The sequence below is a fragment of the Coccinella septempunctata genome, chromosome 1 (genome assembly GCF_907165205.1).
Source record: "Coccinella septempunctata chromosome 1, icCocSept1.1, whole genome shotgun sequence".
In the NCBI taxonomy this organism is placed as follows: Eukaryota; Metazoa; Arthropoda; class Insecta; order Coleoptera; family Coccinellidae; genus Coccinella; species Coccinella septempunctata.
The window spans coordinates 62,682,560-62,704,805 of NC_058189.1; the positions used below are offsets into that span (position 1 = coordinate 62,682,560).

The following is a 22,246-nucleotide window of genomic DNA, read 5'->3' on the forward strand; positions in this document are numbered from 1 at the left end:
GCTGAACAGAACGTTTTAAGAAATAATCCTGAAAAACGTCGATTTTTGATTTTAATTTACCGTATTTTGAAATAATAATCTAATATACTGGGTGAATTACTTTCGAGTAATGACGTCACCGTCATTTTTTTTTTAATGGAACACCCATTTTGTCTCAATTTTCGGATCACTCTAGCTGAGCTGATTCCAATTAGAATCACCACCTTGTACAAGGTGGACAAAAATACAATATTTTTGTGTGTGTTCATAAAGTAACGCGTAACATTCTTTATTAGACTAATTAACTATATTATCAAATATACTTATTGTCTAGCGGCAATTGGTTTAAATGTAAAACCTTGTAGTTTGTTACATTTTTAGATCAATAAAAATGAGCTGTTTCCAAACATGTTTGGTGCTTGTGGTCTAGCAGACAGAATGTGAAAGAAATTATTTCTTATCAATTGGTCCAGCCTGTACCAATTGGAATCAACATGTGATACATTTTTGGAATCAGCTCAGCTAGAGTAATCCGAAGATTGAGACACAGTGGGGGTTTCGATTTGAAAAAAATGACGGTGACGTCATTACTCGAAAGTAATTCACCCTATATATTATATTATTATTTCAAAATACGGTAAATTAAAATCGAAAATCGACGTGTTTCAGGAGTATTTCTTAAAACGGTCTGTTCAGCTAAAAATGACTTTGTTCCATACTTTACGGACACAGTGTTCTGCCAGTGGCAATTCCAGGAAAGGTTTTTGGGGAAGCATAATTTTATGTTTGAAATTCTGTAAGGTGTTTGTGTGACTCGTACAAATATTCTAACAGTAGATTTTTAGGATATGCTCATTGTACGGCCTATTGTTTGAAAAAAAATTATATCGATAGCCTGGATAGAAACGAAATTGTGGACTATGCACGCACCCTGTATGTACTAATCACTAAGGCCCCTAAGATTAATGGTAGTTTAAACCAAGAATGTGGGTTTAAACTTTGAATAACGATTATTTATTAAGATCAAACATAGTTAATCCATCAAGGATGGTTTAAACTATCGATTAGTTTAAACCTTTGGGACGGAAGGTTTAAACCATCCAAAAGGGATTAAACCCTAGGTATATATTCTATGAAAATATTTTCTACCTGCTTCTACGAAGTTTTTTGAAGTTTCTTGTTTGTTTTGATTTAAGAAATTGTGTTTAGGTTTGCGTTGACGGTTTGAAAATTATTGAGTTCAATGTTTGAAAATGAACATGGAATTGGAATATGATAGTGATTCGGATTCAGATATTGAAATCTTGCACGAATTGAATGATTTCAAAAGGTATTATGATAGACCATATATTATGTGGTATCTAGAAAATCATTGGGATAAATGGGATGATATCGAATTCATTCGATCTCCAAAACTTCTGCAAGAGCAATTTTGAGTTAGATTGAGAGCCACCTACACCAAGGTGAAATATCAACATTAAATTTCATATTTTGTCTCACAATCCATCTTCTGAATTGCTATGTTCAAAAGCAATTCCTTATTTCCACTTCAAAATTTGCCTTTCGTTAGATACTAAATATAGATATTTTCAGAAACGAAGGACTGAATGCTGTGTATCAACTACCTCACACCTCAATAATATAACCATAATAATGCTGATACAAAGATCACACCAAAACACAATAAATAAATAAACTGATCGCTGCAGTCTGACAGAAGCACTGATCCAAAGATTAACACAGAAAACTAAGAAATGACAACCAATGAGTCACAATTAGTTCAAATAGCCAACTATTTTGGCAACTGCTCAGGATTAGTTAATCTCTTCTCATTTTGTACTTGACCTTAACACGACGGTTTTAACCATACATTAACTTTAATCGAAGATTTCTTAATCGGAAGTTTAAACTACAATTAATCTTATGAGCCTAAGGGTGCAGCATGCCTACAGGAGGACGCAACGCCACTGGCTGGTTTCCACCCCTTTCGACTTACAATCGGACGGTAGTGTCCAATAGATGGCCGACGGGCGATGTTTACAGGTGCTAATTGTCATAAACATCGGTTTCCGGTCCACTCTACCCCGCAGAAGTATCCGTCCAACACATAACTTCAAGCACGTAATGGGGGAACACGACGCTCAAATCAGGAGGAAATATGGGGGATGCTCGCCCTAGGGAGAAACTTTCCGTGATTTTTACCAGAGGCTAGATCCACCATATAACGATATTATAGTTTTTTCCACCGACCTCTTAATAATAGCACTGTTTAATGTACACGAAACTAGCTGTCAATGAACAGGAAACATTTATAGACATATGTTTATATGACAAACTAAACTAAGGCTTATTTTTGATGTAGAATACGTGGTTAAAATTTCTTGGTTACGATCTGGACCACCCTGTATAGTATCGACTAAATCACCAAAAGTGGCGATATTAAGGAAGATCATAGTGTCCAGAATATTTTCTATTCTTGTCGCAGGCAGCAGTGCGTTCACCCGTACGAAGGAGCGTCCAGTGTTTGTCCAGCAATTTCAGAAATTCGCAAAAATCGGCCAGAATGAACAGGAGCGCACTAAAACGCTGCCGCAATTAATTTTTTTGCAATTACCCAGTGCCCTTTGCCGAGGTCATATTTTATCCTACATTATTTTAATCGGATGAATCCATCTTACGACCTGTAATTAGGAAATAATTTAAGCAGTATCCATTAAAAGGTAAGCACAGGTAGCCGCATAAAACGCTGTGAATATCTCTTTGGCCATTTTATGTCCATACTTAGAATGTGTGCATTAATAAGTAGCTTGAGAAAACGTTTCAGCGTTAAATAGTTATTGAGAGAATTATTGCTGCCATATCGGCCCAAGATTGTCGGGGTCCCACAGGCAAAAATGTCGATATGTTCTACCTTATGATACAATGTCGGGCATAATTTCGGTCGATAAAGAGTCCAATCAGCGAAAGGAAGATATGCAAGGGACGATTTTTTATTGTGGGATACGGTAGCAGAATTCTCGAATAAAATTCGAATCGATGAGGTAACTGGTCAATTCAGATTATTTCATCTCTTACGTTATGCATTTGAATTGGTTTTTGATGCAGTAACTGCCTGTATTGAGAGTTTTGAAACGTTTTTCCGAGCTTCATTAGTTTTGGAGGTATATGATCGACTTTTTGATCAGTGGGAAAATTTGTGTGTTACCCAGGAATCGGAAGAAAGCTGTGAATTTCACACACTTTTGCTTTGATATTTTTAGAGCCTTTGGACAGTACAACGCCATTTCAAGTCAAAAATGTTAAGTGGTCAAAAATCGTCAACTACTGGAACATTTACAGAATTCTTGAATTTCCTCAAGTTTTTAGGAACAGTTATTAAAATAAAGGGTGAGATTCATACAAATATTTTAACAGTAGATTCTTGAGATCAAAAGAAACACTTTTTTTCTTTACCATTTTTTCCGGATCGGCTCTGTTTAAAAGATACAGGCTGTTGAAACACCATAAAACATGTTATTTTTGGTTCTAATGTAAACGGAAATATCGAATGAAATAAATTTCGGAAAATGATTCTCTTCTTCAAAGGGCAACTACTTTTTTTGTTGAATTTTTGAATTTGCCACTATACAGGGTGAATCTTTGACTCGTACGAATATTTCAACAGCAGATTTTGGAGGTCGACAGAAACACTTTTTTCCTAAACCTTTTTTACCTAATTGGTTCGGTTTTGATATACAGGTTGTTGAAAAACCATAAAAAAAATTATTTTTAGTTCTATCTCACAAACGGTTCTAACGAATGAAATGAATTTTCATTTATTTGATGGATCTTTTTCGAACACAAGATATCACCCACATCGTCCAGTTTTCTCCTTATGACCATTACGTACCATAAAAATACCAAAAATTCAAAGAACCCAACCCTTGAAACTAAGTTGGACGCTATGAAATGAAAATTTGAACGTTTTGTGAAATAAAAGTATTCTTTATATTTTCTCGTATAATGCGCTGTTTTCGAGTACTTTGATGTTCAAAAATAAAGAATATTTCTGAAATTTCAAAAATTGATTACTTCGGCTGAATACAACTCTGTTTGAAGGATCCACAGATGTGTAGTGTCACAGATTTAGCTAGTTTTTCTGAAGGTAATCTTGTTTTTCCAGGTGGTTATGCTTATTTTGTTATCAGGGCTGAATCCGAAAAAATGGTATAGAAAAAAAGCGTTTCTTTTGACCTCAAGAATCTATTGTTGAAATATTTGTATGAGTCAAAGACTCACCCTGTATAAATAAAGTTCGTTTGCGTTTGAACAAGAGAAAATAATTTTTTTTAAGGCAACCCTATCTTTTCGTGCCAGAAATGGATAGTTTTTTTGTGAAACCATTTTTTATTATAGGTTTGAAATGGTTAACATTATTCAATTTGAATTTATTCTTTTTTAATTATATAATTTGACGTCAGTGAAATACCTACAAATAGTGATTGATATTTTGGTTATCGAAAACATGCCTCTTCTTAAATGAGCATGTCAGATTAAGATATATGTGGTTGAATACATGTTGAAAACTATACATTCTCTTAAGCTGACAATTTAAGTGTGACGAAAATGTATGGGAGACACCAAACTTAAAAAAAAACAACGATACGTGTACATTCTCGAGTCAGGAGGCCTTCTTTCTTAATTTGAAACTAATGATAGAAGAATAACGGAAAAAATGTAATCTGACAGTTTCAGCAAGCTGAAACGATAAAAAATTTCACAAAAATCGATTTTTTTGAATTATCCCCTCTCCTGGGCTTTACATTGTTTTCCCATTCATTATGAAAGTTGTAGAGCATAACATTTTCCACAAATTGAGTCGGAAGCAATTTTTTCTATATTTGAACGTTTTTGAGATACAAGGCGATGAATGTACATTAGACCGAGTTTCTACAATGACTTTGGCATTCAATGGTGTGGCTAAGCTCCTCGCCCTTATCACCTTCTAGCTTGAAAACGGTTGAGAGTATGTAATATTGCTTCAGACAAAAGTTGTATAGAATTTTATTATCTACAACTTTCATTATGAATACAGAAACGATTAGAGGTACAGGAAGGGAGATATTTCAAGAAAATGCCATGTTATCATCTTCAAAGTGTCAGATTGGGAAAATCCCCCCTGATTAGTGTCAGATTAATGAGTTAACACGTCTGCAACACCGAGATTAACCATCTGTATGAAAATCTGACACTCTCGACGTACAAGTAAAATTTTTTGGCATTTTCGAAAGACTGCTACGACCTTACGTCCGAATTGTTTAGTCTCTTCAAAAGTAGCTTTCTTTGGGCCCAATCAACATATCCTCAGAAAATCTGACACGTTCGAAACGAGGATTTTTTACCATTCTCAACTCTTCTGTACGGCCAGCCCTACCACGCAAACTGTCAGATCAACATGAATTTATTATCAGGGACATATGCAGTATGTATCTTAATCTGACAAGCTCGTGTAGGGGAGACTAGGGAGCATTGATACATGGGGAGGCTTGATACAGGCTTATATCCGCGGTCTGTAGCCGTTTTCAAAAGTATTATACTAGTGAACACTATTCTTCGGCAGAGGGCATTGCGTGACGTTAATCTGTAAGGCTAACAGTAGTTTGTTTGTGAAATATTCAACAAAGAGTGTTTCGAGGTGAGAAATTGTAAGTTTTTACTCAAGTTACCTAAGGGTTTTATGATCATGCATTAATTCTTCGGCATAAACAAACATTTCACTGGGAAATATGCATAAAACTGCTCAATTTACAGTTTTATTCGGTTTTCAAAATATATGAGTATAAGATGAAAACATAAATCACTTTAAAAACTGCTTTCAGGGAGGTTTGAGACATTTCTCAGGGAGGCTTGATACATGTATCATCTTCAAAAAATATTCTGTAGCTAGTTGGATAGGCCTACATGAAGGCGTTTTCACCATCCAACATATCAAGGGAATTTTTAACAACTGGAATTTATCCGTACAATCCCCATGTATTTAACGAGGCCGACTATTCTTATGCGAAAGTGACTAACCGACCATTTCCTGATTTTTCTACACCTATGGGCCCAAAGCAAGCCAGTATCATTGCTGACCTACCTACTGAGCTAAATAATCCTAGTACATCCAGCAGCATACATAGCCGAGGCAGAACAAGAACCAAGAAAATCAAACAAAAGTGGTGTACGAAAGAAAGAGTATGTAGACCGGGGTATTTCGGACAATGAGGATGACACGGTTGAAGAATATGACTGAGAGGGCGAAGATGTAGCCTATATATATTGCAATGGTTCATTTTCATCCTCTAGATCAAACGAATTCTAGATCAGATGTCTGGTGTGCTCGCAATGGCGCGACGAAGAATTTGCCGGTGTTAGAAAAGGCACAAAAATGTTTATATGTGACATTTGCAAGTGATGCCAATGGTTCTTATATTTTCAATTTGTGTCTCATACCTCCCAGTACATCGTATCAATCCTCCCATATGTGGGGAGGCTTGAGACAGTTTGCATATTTTTGTGTTCAACGTTCTGTACAGAATAAGATGTTCATATGTTCTATATTGTTTCATATTGTTCTATATTTATTTTGCTGAACGATTAATTGAAGAATTATATAACATAAGGAAAGTCCTGTTTCTTCATGTAATTCAGTTTCCAAAATGAAAATTCCAAAAAACGTATCAACCCTCCCCAGTCTCCCCTATATACCTACAACTGACGATTTTTTTTTAGATCTTTGAAAACCTGCAGGCGCTTTCCCCACCGCTGAAAGTGCATACATCATATTTCTTTCTACCATCTAATCTTCAATATCCACTAGGTCTCCACGACGCTCGAGTAAATCCCGATATGGCATCGTGGACTAATTGCATAATTTTTGGTAGAGGTACAGGATCCAAGTTAGCTCCCCTAATATTCATCTGAGTAAATCCCAAATTTTTCTCTTGAGCTCCCCAACCCCAAAACCGATGATATGAATTTTGTGCGTTTCCTTTTTAATGTTTGAATTTTGCTCCTTGTATTCAGATAAAGAACGTGTCACAGGGATAAAATCAAACATCTTGAGATTCCGAATCCTACAATCGATTATTTTCGCTTATAAATTAATCCAGCCCCTATCTCACGTTGCCGATCGATGCAAAGACTCGAATTTCAGCCTTCAGCCACCCCATCTCCGAATATACGTCAATTTTTCTCGTAGGGGCCATGCTCGCAGTTCCTCGCGAACAAAATTGCTCCCAATAACCGCCCCATCCAGGATGCGGGGGGTTGAAGCTATGAGAACTCGGGGGCCGGGAATCGGTACCTAACAAAGTTAAAGCGGCGATATTTCAAGGCTACCGGCTTGAGGGATGATGCCTCTGGGAGCGATTCACGAACTGCTTTGGTGATATTTTCCGGCACTTTCTTATTACTGTTTAGAGCACTTGTGCAAAGTTGAACTAATTTAAGAATTCGGAGGCCATAAAGAAGGAGGTAACAGCCCTTGAACGGCCGGACACTGATGTACAAGACTGCAGCCTATACTTCGCCAAGAAAGTCGGGTTAATTATCAAACGGTGCGTCCGAAACAAGACGGACTGAGATACAAGCGCGAAACTATTCCAATTTGGAGTTGACTGAGTCAAGATATTGGCCGTAATTCTTTCCGGACTTATGGGGGGTTGGAGCCCCTTAAAACAATCGATTCGTTTCCTTTAGCCTTTAGCCCTACTAAAAAGACACTAAAGGAAGCTTCCAGCTTAATATTACTTTTCAATTACGAGAATGTATTGATATCTAGTTAGCCTAGACCAGTTCGATGTTCAAAAAATTGCGTTACCATAGCAACGAACAATAACTCATTAAAAGTGTCAGTGTGAAGTTTGAGGTCAAAAAAGTAAACCAGAGTTACGCCATAAATTAAAAGAAAGAAGATGTCCACCGAAATTGTGAAAATCGAAAAATTGGAGTATCGAGCCATCATCAAGTACCTGTTTTTAAAAGGGTTGAGAGGTAAGCAGATTTACGAAGATGCTTAATACCCTTGGTGATCAATGTCCTTCGTATGTGACCGTGAAAAATTGGACTGCAAGCTTCAAAAGAGGTGAATTTTCCATTGAAGATGATGACCGATCGGGAAGGCCAGTTTCTGTGTCAGTCCTCGAAAATGTCGATGCAGTTTATGACATGATTTTATCTCACCGTCGAATTGGGCTAAAACGGATATCTGAAGCACTGAATATTTCATACGAACGCGTTCATCATATAGTTCACGTCAATTTGGCTATGAGAAAAATGCCTGCAAAATGGATCCCCAAATGTTTGAATGTTGATCAAAAGCGTGCAAGGGTAGAAGCATCCCGTTCGATCTGTGCTCGATTTGAAAACGATGTAGACTTCTTAAACCGAATTGTTACTATGGATGAGACTTGGGTACATTTCTACGATCCAGAAACAAAGCAACAATCGATGGAATGGCGACACTCTGGTTCTCCAAGACCTAAGAAGTTTCGTGTCCAAAAATCTGCTGGAAAAGTTCTTGCTTCAGTTTTTTGGGATTGCCATGGAGTAATCATGATTGATTTTTTGGAAGAGGGTAGAACAATAACCGGAGATTACTATTCGACATTACTGACCACTCTACGGGAAAAAATTAAAGAGAAAGCTATTCAACGGTGTTTTGTTTTTGTAGGACAACCCCTGCACACAAATCTCATGTTGCCATGCAAAAAATTCGTGATTTAGGGTTTGAAATACTAGAACACCTCCTTTATTCACCAGATTTGGCTCCATCCGACTATCATCTCTTTTCTCAACTAAAAAAAAGTTCAAAAAGTCGTAAATTTTCTTCCAACGAGGAGGTCATAAAAGCTTTGGAGGTCTGGTTTGCAGAGAAAGAAGAAAAAATTTTTTGAAAGACCTTGCAGGTTCGCTGTAATAAATGTATCCAATTAAGAGGAGAATATGTTGAGTAATAAAATATTTTGACATTGTAATTTTGTTTGGTTCCATAGTAGGCTAAGAATTTTTCAATATATCCTCGTAGATAAAAACCCCAACATCGAAAGTGATAGCTTCGATCCAATTCCAAACTGTTCTACACAGGAGTCCACTTAATATTGGGTGAAAAGTCTCACCATTTTGAGCGTCGGATTTCGGAGGGGAGTCTTTTCACTTTTTCTTCTATATTTCAAAAACTTTTTTTCAATGTCCACTTCTTTCCGAAACCCTACGCTCAAGATGGTAAGACTTTTTACTCAATAACAATAACATATGCACTGTGAAGAACAATTTATAGTTGGATCTAAGCTTTCACTTTGAATGTATGAGTTAGGGCATTTTTTGGACTAATTGTACTATAAAGGGACTATTTGATTGCGTAACTGCCCGTAAAGTCAGGTGTCCTTTATTGATTCAACTCAGGTGTTCACTCTATTATAGAAGATAGCTATTTAGTGATCATTGTCTTGGTAGCAACAAGTTGAGGAAAATGAACTAAATGGAGTTAAATGTGGGGGAAATGAAAAAGTATTTTTTAATAAAATGTAATCCATTATTGTTCTGTGTTTTTCATGTAGGTACTTACACATTTTCTATAATTTATTATGCGATCGTCTATCACATTGAATTAGATCTTAATTCTGTCTTAGTGATCGCCTTAGCGAAAGAAGCAACACTTCTTGACATCGAATAGAATATGTTATGGTTTCCAGCAGAGAATAAGTTACGACCGAGATAACTTTTATCTTATCTTTCTCATTGCAATAAAGGAGAATCTCTTGTTACCAAAACACATGAATTTAATTATAGAAACAAACCTTATAGTGAATGATTTATTTTCGAGTGGAAAATCAGAATGAATGTAAGAATGCTACAACGTTTCAAGAAAATTAAAGACGTTACGAGTAGTGTTTTAAGTGTCTTCAGTGTTGAGACAAATCACCTACATACATACCCAAATTTTACCAAGGTGAGCTCTAGGTTGTGATTTTTGAGTTGAGATATCCATGGAAAGAGGGTTTTTTTGGGAAGTAGATTCATATTGAATCTAATAGGGGATCAAGTGCCATCCAAATAACAACCAGTGATATTTTGAATATTCTCAGTATGGATACACGTATATATATGCCTAGTTTTTGTGTCATCACGTTTGATTTGAAATATAAGTATGCTAGAAATAGAATTAAATCCTCTGAAATTATTTCTTTGGGAATTGCAGATTTTATAGACTGACTAAGAATATCCTTTGTCTACCTTTCGCATTCTAGGCTTTTCCTCAGAAACTACTACTTCTTTTTCCAATTGAATCATTTTCAGGTTGGTGAATTTAGAATAATTTTTCCGAATGGGTGTATGAAATGTTTTTTCATAAAAAACTTTTCACCGCATTAATTCAGTTCAAATAAGTAATACCATTATAACTTTCAGAATACCTTCGATGTTGACAGGGGTCCTTACAGAAGCTTAGAAGAACATCATTTGACATATTTCAGGGATGTATTAGGAGAAAATGGATTGGTAGTAGATCTGTGCGATTTAGAAAAATATAACGTAGATTTCATGAAGCATCTGAGAGGTTAGACTCGGGATCTTTTTGAAGTTAGAATTTTCACGTATGAAACTTTAAGGTGGCAGCACCCTGGTCTTAAGGCCCACAGCTACTGAACAGGTATCGAAAATCTTGTCTTTTTGCAACCACCATCACCTGGCAGTGTGCACGCAGGGTGGTAATACTGGAATTTGTGGAGGTGCCACTCCAATATTCGACGAAATAATCCTCTCCATGGAATTGATGAACAAAATAATACACTTGGATGAACTTTCAAGTGAGAGCATTTTGCTGAATTATGGTTCAATCTTTGTACTTTTGTTTGTTTTTAGGCGTTCTCACTTGTGAAGCTGGATGTGTACTGGAAAATCTGGATCACTATTTGAACGAAAGGAATCTCATGATGCCCATTGACCTAGGGGCCAAAGGATCCTGTCATATTGGTGGAAATATATCCACAAATGCAGGGGGTATAAGACTGTACAGATACGGTAATCTTCAGGGAAATATTCTCGGACTGGAAGTAGTAAGTAGCCCCAAAAGTATCCGAATTTCTGAAATATAATTATACAGGGTGCCTCGAAATCAATGCTGCAAAATTTGGTCAGAGATCCTCGAGACAAAATAAGGACACTCCTATTCTTGAGTTTTTCCCCTCTGGAGTTACACCCTCCTGAATTTCGACTCTAAAAATATATTTTTCATGTTGTATCAGTGTCCTAATTTTGTCTCGAGAATTGCTGCATGCATTTATTTTGGGACAGCCTGTAGAAATTTCATTCAGTGAAATGATTGATTCAATTTTGGAATTATAAAACTACTTTCCCATGAATTCTCGAAGATTATTTCAGGTCAAGGCGAACGGAGAAATCCTCAACTGTATGAATACCCTGAAAAAAGATAACACGGGATTTCACCTGAAACATTTGTTCATCGGTTCTGAAGGAACTCTGGGAATAATCACTAAAGCTGCAATACAGTGCGTTCCAAAACCCAAGTCCGTTAAACTCTTGTTTTTGGGTGAGTTATTTCAAACACACTTGTCCAAACTTGATCAACTTGATGATTCAACATACGAGGATGTATTGATATCTAGTTAGCCTAGACCAGTTCCATGCATAAAAAAAATATTGCGTTACCATAGTAACGAAGAATAACTCATTAGAAGTGTCAGTGTGAAGTTTGAGGTCAAAAAAGTAAACCAGAGTTAGGCAATGAATTTAAAGAAAGAAGATGTCCACCGAAATCGTGAAAATAGAAAAATTGGAGTATCGAGCCATCATCAAGTACCTGTATTTAAAAGGGTTAAGAGGTAAGCACCATTGGTGATCAATGTCCTTCGTATGCGACCGTGAAAAATTGCACTGCAAGCTTCAAAAGAGGTAAATTTTCCATTGAAGATGATGACCAATCGGGAAGGCCAATTTCTGTTTCAGTCCCCGAAAATATCGATGCAGTTCATGACATGATTTTATCAGACCGTCGAATTGGGCTAAAACGGATATCTGAAGCACTGAATATTTCATACGAACGCGTTCATCATATAGTTCACGTCAATTTGGAATGAGAAAAATTGCTTCAAAATGGATCCCCAAATGTTTGAATGTTGACCAAAAGCGTGCAAGGGTAGAAGCCTCGCGTTCGATTTGAAAACGATGTAGACTTCTTAAACCGAATTGTTGCTATGGATGAGACTTGGGTTAATTTCTACGATCCAGAAACAAAACAACAATCGATGGAATGGCGACACTTGGTTCTCCAAGACCTAAGAAATTTCGTGTCCAAAAATCTGCTGGAAAAGTTCTTGCTTCAGTTTTTTGGGATTGCCATGGAGTAATCTTGATTGATTTCTTGGATAAGGGTAGAACAATAATCGGAGATTACTATTCGAAATTACTGAGCACTCTACGGGAAAAAATTCAAGAGAAAATACGAGGAAAGCTATCCAATGTGTTTTGTTTTTGCAGGACAACGCCCCTGCACACAAATCTCATGTTGCCATGCAAAAAATTCGTAATTTAGGGTTTGAATTACTAGAACTCTCCCCTTATTCACCAGATTTCGCTCTATCCGACTATCATTTCTTTCCTCAACTGACAAAACATTTAAAAGGTCGTAAATTTTCTTCCAACGAGGAGGTTATATAATCTGTGTTGGTTTGGTTTGCAGAGCAAGAAGAAACATTTTTTTTGAAAGTTCTAGAGACGTTGCAGGTTAGCTGTAATAAATACATCCAATTAAGAGGAGAATATGTTGAGTAATAAAATATGTTGACATTGAAATTTTGTTTGGATTTTTCAATATATCCTCGTATTCATGAGTACAGAACATTAATTATATCTGTGGTGTTGTCTGGAACTATAATATATGAATATTTTTCTTATAATTTCGTTTCGTTATTTTATATGTTTCCAGGCGCACAAAACTTCACAAAGATTCTGAAGGCCTTCAATAAAGCCAGACACGATTTGGGAGAGATAATTTCAGCTGTTGAAGTTATGGATCATCAAACGATGGAGATGGTGGAAGAATATACAGATTTATCTTCCCCAATTGGACGATATCCCATTTATTTGATCATAGAGACCTCAGGAAGCGACGAGACTCATGACGAAGAAAAACTCAATCGCTATTTCGAAAGCTGTATGGATAAGCATTTCATTTTGAATGGTGTGGTTGCCTCATCTACAACACAAATACAGGTGAAATTGAAAAGCTAATACATTTATATAGTAATATCTGTTCATCTAGTTCAACCTCCATATACAGCCTGACCTAGCTGAAGCTGATTCTTCCAAAATCCTTCACTAATGTCTTCCTCAACTTTTCCTCATCGTCCAATGAAGTGCTTGAATCTATCAAATTGGTTGATTAAGATGTTAACTTTCAGAAGCTGTGGAGTATACGAGAAAAGATAGCTGAAAGCTTTTACAAAGACGGTTATGTCTTCTCCTACGATATTTCTCTACCTTTGCCCAGCTATTATGATTTTGTCACGGAAATGAGACACTATATGGGAGAAAAATCACACAGAGTTTTCGGTTTCGGCCATTTAGGTAAGGGTTGTTGAAAGTTAGCCCTTGGAATAGCTTGGTCATAACTTCCATTTTCTCGTAGGTGATGGAAATCTGCATCTGCAAATTTCGGTGAAAGAGTTTTCCAAAGAAATCCTGGATTACATCGAACCGCACATATATAAAAGAGTGGAAGAATTGAAAGGAAGTATAAGTGCAGAACATGGTATAGGTTTCTTGAAGAGAAAATATCTACCGATGATAAAGTCCAGTGTGAATATATCTACGATGAGGAATTTGAAGAATCTAATGGACCCCAAAGGAATATTGAATCCATATAAAGTATTATGAAATGAAACGAAATTATGAACCTGGATTGAAGAGATATACCTATTCTGAATAAGGATATAAAAATGCTTCAAAATGTTACCAGTGAAATATTCTATGAATAAATCAATTATCACTTATTTCAACCATTTATTTCCACCCTCTTACAATATACGATGATTTTGAAAATAATTACCTCTTGTGTGAAATTCTCACAAGATTTGTTCTCCTGAAATAGTTATATTTTCCACGGGTTTTTTGGTTTCCATTTACTTCTTGTAAAAATTGAGTACGATTTCTTCGAAGGCTTATGTTCATGCTGAAACTGCATTCCAAGTTAGTGTATTATACATTCTCCCTCTTTTCTTTTACGCTTGGATTATCTCCCACCGGAAAAGGAGCAGACATGAAAAAATTCAGTTGTAATATTTGTTGTTCTTGACATGAATTTAAAGAAACAGCAATCAGCTGTCTACTCACCAGGTGACCAAGCCAGTTAAACGAAGAAAATTAGTTGGTCTTTTTCAATATCCAAAAACTGAGAAAATATATACCGAATAGAGTAAGAGCACTACGAAGAACTGATGCAGACTCCATATTATACGTTGATTTCAAGCTCTTTTTAACAGATTCCACTACATAGAATTTTAATTTTTTTACTATGTTGTCGCTCTAAAGCAGTCTTGCTAAATGTTGCCATTTCAGGCAGGTTGACTTGCCTGAACCTACTTAAAACACTACCTACATAATACATACAAAATCGATTTTTCATTCCCTCTCATACAGAGTGAGTACAAATACTTTAACAGTAGATTCTTGAGGTCGAAAGAAACAATTTTTTCCCTTACAATTTTTTCCGATCGGCTTGGTTTAGAAAATTGGTCTAATATTCATAAAATTTTTTATTTTTACTGCTATCGCAGTAACGGTTTTATCGAATGAAATGGATTTCGGAATACAGTTTTCTTTTATTTGATGAATCTTCTCCAAACACAAGATATCACCTACGTCTTCCAGTTTTCTCATTATGACCATTACGTTCCATAAAAATAGCAAAAATTCTTAGAAACTGACCAACATAATTTACACTCCTGACAATATTGTCAAGAAATAGCTAGGTATTCCTTATTCCACAGACATCGAAACAACTTTACGCACCCTACAGGAAACGTTATTGAAACTATTCGATCAAAACTACGAAATGTGGCTCGATGATAATTATTATCTATCAAGACACCCATTATATCCAATTCAGTTGTTTTCTTTCCCGCCAAGCACCCCTTCTAAGGAAGCCATGTGGTCGCTCCCCTTTCTAACGTACTTTCTTGACTTTAATTGTCATTCACCCGAAAATGCACCTTACATCATTAAAAAAAGTTTTTAAACTTAATTTCACGGGATATTTCGGTGTTCCATCAACGAACTATGGAAAACGTGATAATGGAATATTTTGAAGGCCGAGGCATCAACTTGTATGAATTAAACATTGGGCAATTATCGAAGATGAAACGGTAGAGGATGTTTTTGTAAATTATACCGCGTAATTTTGGAAAAAAAATTGATTTTTATATGGCATTTTGCTGATATGTTGATTATTGACATGATCACCTGAGTGAAATGTAAAGAATGAAGAGAAACTATCCTGTATGAAGTGAGCTATGAAATTGTGGTCGATAACTAGCGAACTTAGTTACATCTTATAATATACAGGGTGAGTCTTTGACTCTACTTTTAACAGTAGTTTCTTGAGGTCGAAAGAAACCCTTTTTTCTTACCATTTTATCCGATTCGGTTCTGATAAAAAGATATAGCCATTTTGAGTTTTCATAATGAGCTGTGCCACACCTGGAAAAACAAAATTACCTTCAGAATAACAAGCTAAATCTGTGACACTACACATCTGTGGATCTTTTAAACAGAGTTGTGTTCAGCCAAAGTATCCAATTTTTGAAATTTCACAGATACTTTTTAATTTTTGAATATCAAATTACTCGAAAACGACTCATTATGCGAGAAATTATGAGGAATACTTTTATTCTACAAAACATTCAAATATTAACCCTTTCAGTCACGAATTTTTGTTGTGTCATTGGAAAAATATTGGACCTGTGGAATCTTCCCTACAATTTTAATTAGAACTTTTCATATGTTCATTTCACCCCCAAAACGCCCCCATCGGGAGTTATGGCATGTCCCCAGATGAGGACACTGTGATCAGAAGGTTGTCGAGAAAGATATTAAGATGTATGTCCTCAAATGAGGACGCGGTGACCGAAAGGGTTAATAAGATAGAGGCCAACTTATTTTCAAGAGTTGGGTTCTTTGAATTTTTTGTATTTTTGTGTTACGTAATGGTTATGATGATAAAACTGGAAAACGTGGGTGATATCTTGTGTTAAAAAAAGATTCACCAAATAAATGAACAACTATACTCCGAAATTCATTTCATTCGACAAAACCGTTTGACAGATAGAACTGAAAATAACATTTTTTATGGTTTTTCAACATGGTGTATCTTTTAAACCGAGCCGATTCGGAAAAATGATATGGGAAAAAAGTGTTTCTTTGGACCTCAAAATCTACTGTTAAAATATTCGCACGAGTCAAAGACTCAACCTTTATAGACCATTGACATGTCAGGTGACTATGGAGAAACGAATTCGAGTTTGTAATAACTCATAAGTTAAGATTTTGTGTTGCGGAATTCAGGTTGGTATTGAAGATTAACAGAAATCTATTACGCGAATCTATGCCCTGACGAAACATAATTTGAGTTTTGTACTTCTGTTTATGTTCTTTATTCAATCGAACAGATTGGGAGCATAATTGTATAAATTTTGAATGCTGGTTAATATACTCTGAACTTAAATATTTTTTCTTTTCAAATACTTTTCTAGGTTATTATTTATCTATTTATTTATTCTTGATAATTACTCACTCAAGCTAGCACCAATCTGGGCTCAGTATGTACAATGAGGCTATGTACCCAATTTCGGTGTAATCTTGTTTTTTTTGAGGTGCTGAGGAGCTGCAGGATTCTTGGGTGATCCAATCCCCACGAAAACTTTCAGATCTTTACATTTTGGCGATCTTTTATTGACGAATTACATCTATACTTCATTCACTTTTATTTTAGCAGTCGGTTGGCCATGGAAATTTGACACATTTCACTCTGTATAGTACGAAAATGTGGGGTTATGAAGCTTGTCAAAACATTTTTGGGTTTTAAATCAACGCTATGTTGCCCGTTCTACGTAAAAGTTTCTGTTATTACGTATTTTATCACAATGTCGAATCTCTTCGGAAAATATGTGACGAATATAATTGAAGTTTATACAAACTGATTGAAGGCATACCAACTCCAGTTATTTGAATAGAAAATACAAGAGATCAGTATAATATCATAATATGTACTAGCTTGAGGACAGTTAATGTTCGTTATCTTCTTTGGCTTACATCATTTGTAGATTTCAAAAATATTAACCCGAAGATGAAATGCATATGATGCAGCGGTTGGGAATGGGAACCTTCCGAAGGAATTAATAGATAATTACAAGAATGTTAAATTCTTCAACAAAAATCATCTTGCATCAATATAAGTAAGAGGAATTGAAGGAAGTTTCAAGTTAAGATGAACTTCACCTTTGAACAAAAATTTCACATGAATAAACAATTAGCAAGACAACTGGCGCATATTTGTGGCTTACATTGATGTTATAATAATAATTAGGGATTTATTAGTACCTTAAGACATTTACATTGTAAAGGACAAGTCAAATGAAAATAGACAATTCCATTTTAGGGAACTTATTCTCCGATGACATTCATCGAAAATCCTGTAGTAAACTTTTCGCATTAATCCACTCAAACATAAAATTCTGAAATGCCACCACTTTTTTGGGTCCCCCAATAGAAGGAAATTCTTTGTCATCCTCTTCATTCACAATCTTTCTGATTGTAAAAATATTCATCTGAAATATAAGTCGTTTAGATTCAGATGAAACATTATATAAATTCTCTTATATTTAATATGTTCGCTACCGTCTGACGTATTGTGGATTTTAGAATATCAGGGTATAACTATTTGAATGAGCGGACCTGAATTCTAAATAGCACTTCCTGAAACCCTGTCTTTTTTTTCAATCACTTTCGGCATTTTCGTAATAAAAATTGATATTAGTTGTGGCAACGGCGTTATGACATTAACGACATTTCATGAGTGCCAACCCAACTTCGTTCTAGTTACAAAAACTTGAGAAAATTATTTCATGGCCAACCGACTGCTAAAATAAATTTGAATGAAATATAGGTTATATTTATATATTCCTGTTCTGTGATTGAAAATACAGAAATTATCGAAGATCTTTTGTGACCAGTTATTAAGCTGCGTCTGGACTGTCAAGGCCCACTGGGACGTCAATCATTCTTGAATGACCCATGGGGGGGCATTCAAAACTTTTCTCTCTTGTTTTCGCGACGCTATTTCCTGAAAACCCATAACGTCACGTAATTAGCCCCCTCATTATCCGGCATCCTACGGTGATTATCATATGAAATGAAAAATATTCCTTCCTGGGCGAAGGAGACAATGGCGGGGCGCGGGCGGGGGCCAGTTCCGGTGGAGATTGGACTCGCTCATTCAGCAGGATCGGCCACTGTGACCGAATTTCCGGCGGACAGGAAGACAATCCGACTGGTGGTGGGCATCATAGACGCTTTCTTTCAGGTCAACGCCGGTCTGGACGCAGCTTTTTTCTTGGTGGTGAAAAAAATCGCGTCGATTTGGAGAACGTGAGATTCTCACGGTTTGGACAGGAAAAATTAGGGATTTTTTTCGATTCTGATGGGCTGTTGGGCATCCGATGGGCATTGGGGTGTCATGGGAGCGGCCAGTTGGAAGGAAAACGCGTCATTCTTAATTATTTTGGGGTCCCCCAAGGAAATATTCTGAGGAATGCTCTCTGGATCATTTATTCTCCATTCGCTTTAATAAAAGCCGAAGAGAAAGATGAAAATATCAGATTTTGTGATCCTACATGAAACTGATAATAATAGTCAATATATTAATCCAAAAGGATAACATCAACTCTTCCCAAGCATCTGCATGTCGAACATACACTGCGCAAAAAAATTAACGCAAATTCTGAAAATCTCAATTTTTTTCTCAATTCAGGGTTTCACCGAATCTTATGTGAAAGAAGAGAAATGAACAATTTTCAAAATACTGAAATGCTGATAAGTGATTTAATACTTGGTATTTCCACCCCTTGCGTTAATTACAGCTCGGCAGCGACGGTTCATACTCAAAATGAGTGATCTTCAAATGTTCTAATCTAATCCTTCCCAGATTTCTCAGAGTTGGATTCCTAAGTCATTAAGAGTAGCTGGATGATTGTCTGAACTTCTCAGCCTTCTATTGAGGTTGTCCCAAACCTGCTCAATCGGATTGAGATTTGGACTTCTTGCTGGCCATTTCATTCGAGAGACTTCAACCTCTTCAAGGTACTCCTGCACGATGCGTGATGGGGTCTGGCATTATCGTCCATAAAAATTAAATTTTCATCAATATATGGGGGCAAATGGCACTACATGCTCTTCAAGAATGTTCCTTATATACTTATCAGCATTCATAGCTCCATTATCAACGACCACTAGGTCTGTGCGAGCAGTCAAAGATATTCCACCCCATACCATAATCGATCCTCTCCCGAAACCAGTAGTATTTAGGAAATTGCACTGAGCATATCTTTCATGTGGACGTCTGTATACAAGGGAACGTCGTTCACAATGGTAGAGGCAGAATCTAGACTCATCTGTGAAGAGAACTCTTTCCCAATCGGCCTCTTCCCAATGGATATGCTCTCTCGCAAAATCCAAACGCGCCCTTCGATGGGCTGGGGTAAGAGCTGGGCATCTTGCCGCGACACGAGGCCTTGAATCATATTTTCTTAGGCGATTTCTTATTGTCTGAGTGCTAATTTGCACCTCATGAGTTTGCTCAAGCTGAATTTGAAGGAGGCGAGCGGTTGCAAACCATTGTCTCAACAAAGAAACTCTCAAGTAACGTTCTTGAATGGCAGTTGTTACCCGTTGTCTACCCTGTCCTGGTCTTCGTACATTCATACCTGTCTCCCTGAATCGCTGCAACATTCTGGACACACTTGTATGGGAAACTCCAAACCTTTCTGCAATTCTTGTGTATGTCCACCCTTCTTCTCGCAAAACTACCGCTTGGGCACATTCCTCTTGGGTCAAATTGCGTGTTTCGCGTTGCATAGCGATCGAGTGTAGAAAATCAAACGAAAGAAAAACTATTGATCACTAGAATTGATCGAAAACAACTGATTTTAGAATGAAGCCAATACATTCAAAATCTGATATCATCTTTTTTTATTCCTGCTGGGAAAAAACATCTGTATTGAAGAAAACCGTTGAAAGTGGATAACATATGCATGGATAGTTCTGATAAAAATGATTATCATTGAGAACACCTTCAGTTGTAGAATAAATTTGAGATTTGTGCATTAATTTTTTTGCGCAGTGTATAATATAATATACTTTCATAGCAAGAACACTGGTCTCTTGTTCTTCACATGCATTTTCCATGCATATTTTCCGAAGTAACTTAACATTGTGATGAAATACATTATTACTGAGACTTTTACGTAGAATGGACAACATAGCACTGAGTTAAAACCCAAAAATATTTTTTGGCAAGCTCACATACAGAGTGGAATGTGTCAAATCTTGTCCAGGTGACTGCTCTCATTAAAGTGAATGGAGTATACTGATAAATACAGAGTATCAAAGTTGGAAGGTTTTTATTTCAAAAGATGTCCTGGGGTATTTATAGATGAACTGTACCTAAGGGTAGATGTTGTGTGTTTTTGTTTTTCCCTTGAATCACTTCATATTCTCAATATAGAAATATGCACCTAAAGTTTGATGACAGTAAACTACGTTATTCAGTACTCATGGAATGGAACTTTTTCAGAAAAATTCACTGGCAGATTCAATAACGATTCCTTTCAACCTGCAGAAGGCATTTTTTCTATTGATTCATTCAACTCACGAAACCTAAAGGTTTTCTCCAGTTAAAATATTGGGACTTTCTTGAATAATTCCATAAACAAAAGTTTGTACCATCGATCGTTTTCCTCTTCCTGACAATGAAAGTAAAATCTTCTGTACTTCATTCCTTCGATTGGGGTAGGTATCAGTCTTAATACGGTAAGAATAAATAGTATCTAACGTTTGATCTTAGACGCTCTAACATCAATCAAGCAGGTGCCAGAGAAATGTATATCCTATTATAAAGATCTAAACAGAGCAGATGCTATGAAGTCTATAATAAAGGTATAGTTTTCGACCATATGACAATCCTAACCTGACATAACATAAGGGAAGTATTCAATTGTTGAAAAACTTATATCGCGAAAGAACTTAAGCATTAAGGACATGATTCCTCGATGAAAATTAGCAGTGGTAGTTCATATCTCGGTTCATATAGAGTTCTAAGAAACACTCAGTCATAAAACTCCACATAATATGAAGTACTAAGAAAATGTTGCTCACCCTATTTTTTTGATTCCACAAACTTTATTATTAGGGGTTGAAATAAAAACCTCTTATGATTTTCCTTCAAAAATTGTTTTCGTGGGAAAAAATTTCGGATAATAAGATGCTTTTTTGTTTTCTCATTCATTCTGGATAAAAGGCCCTGGCAAAATTTCAATACATCACTTTTCTTTGAATGAATCAAAACTTACTAATAGTTCTGAACAGTTTTCATTCCATTTCATCGTATGATAAATGTTCCATAGAGTGAAATATAAGGGGTTGATATTTTCAACCTCTAATAATAAAGCCATGAGATCGAAAAAAAATTGTCTGCTCAATATCTACTTAGGGCTTCATATTATGTAGAGTTAGAGTTTTATGGCTCAGTGTTTTATAGTACCCGTAGAAAAAAATTTAAAACTGTCATTTCCTAAAGAAATTTCGGAGGCTGTATCTTCAGAGGGTGATTGCTTTCGAAAAAAATTTTGTATGAACTACACCTGGTAATTTTCATCAAGGGATCATTAGGTGAAGTCCTTATTCATTAACAGATACTCTGTGTACTCTTTTTTGCGAGAATATACAAGGTGAGTCTTTGACTCTTACAAATAGTATAACAGTAGATTCTTAATATCAAAAGAAATACTTTTTTCCCTTACTTACCCCTTGCCCCTTAAATTTTTTCGCAACTATTTATTCACACCCTGTATGTTATTACTCCAGTTTAGAAAGCTGAAATTTCGAAAAAAGTGTTAATACAATATGGCACATTTGCATGAATAGTGGCACGTCCACACTCCTTGCAGATGTTAAC

The 22,246-nt window shown here is 36.1% G+C and overlaps 1 protein-coding gene across 1 annotated transcript; it reads left to right on the forward strand.

Moving 5' to 3' along the window:
• The first annotated feature begins 9,719 nt into the window (after positions 1–9,719).
• LOC123313207 (D-2-hydroxyglutarate dehydrogenase, mitochondrial-like) lies at positions 9,720–14,012 on the forward strand. The gene is made up of 8 exons (XM_044897970.1): positions 9,720–9,952; positions 10,411–10,558; positions 10,611–10,808; positions 10,864–11,057; positions 11,383–11,551; positions 12,947–13,233; positions 13,422–13,587; positions 13,649–14,012. The coding sequence occupies exons 1-8, from the start codon at positions 9,839–9,841 to the stop codon at positions 13,894–13,896; spliced, it is 1,524 nt and encodes a 507-aa protein (XP_044753905.1). The 5' UTR covers positions 9,720–9,838; the 3' UTR covers positions 13,897–14,012.
• Positions 14,013–22,246: the final 8,234 nt, after the last annotated feature.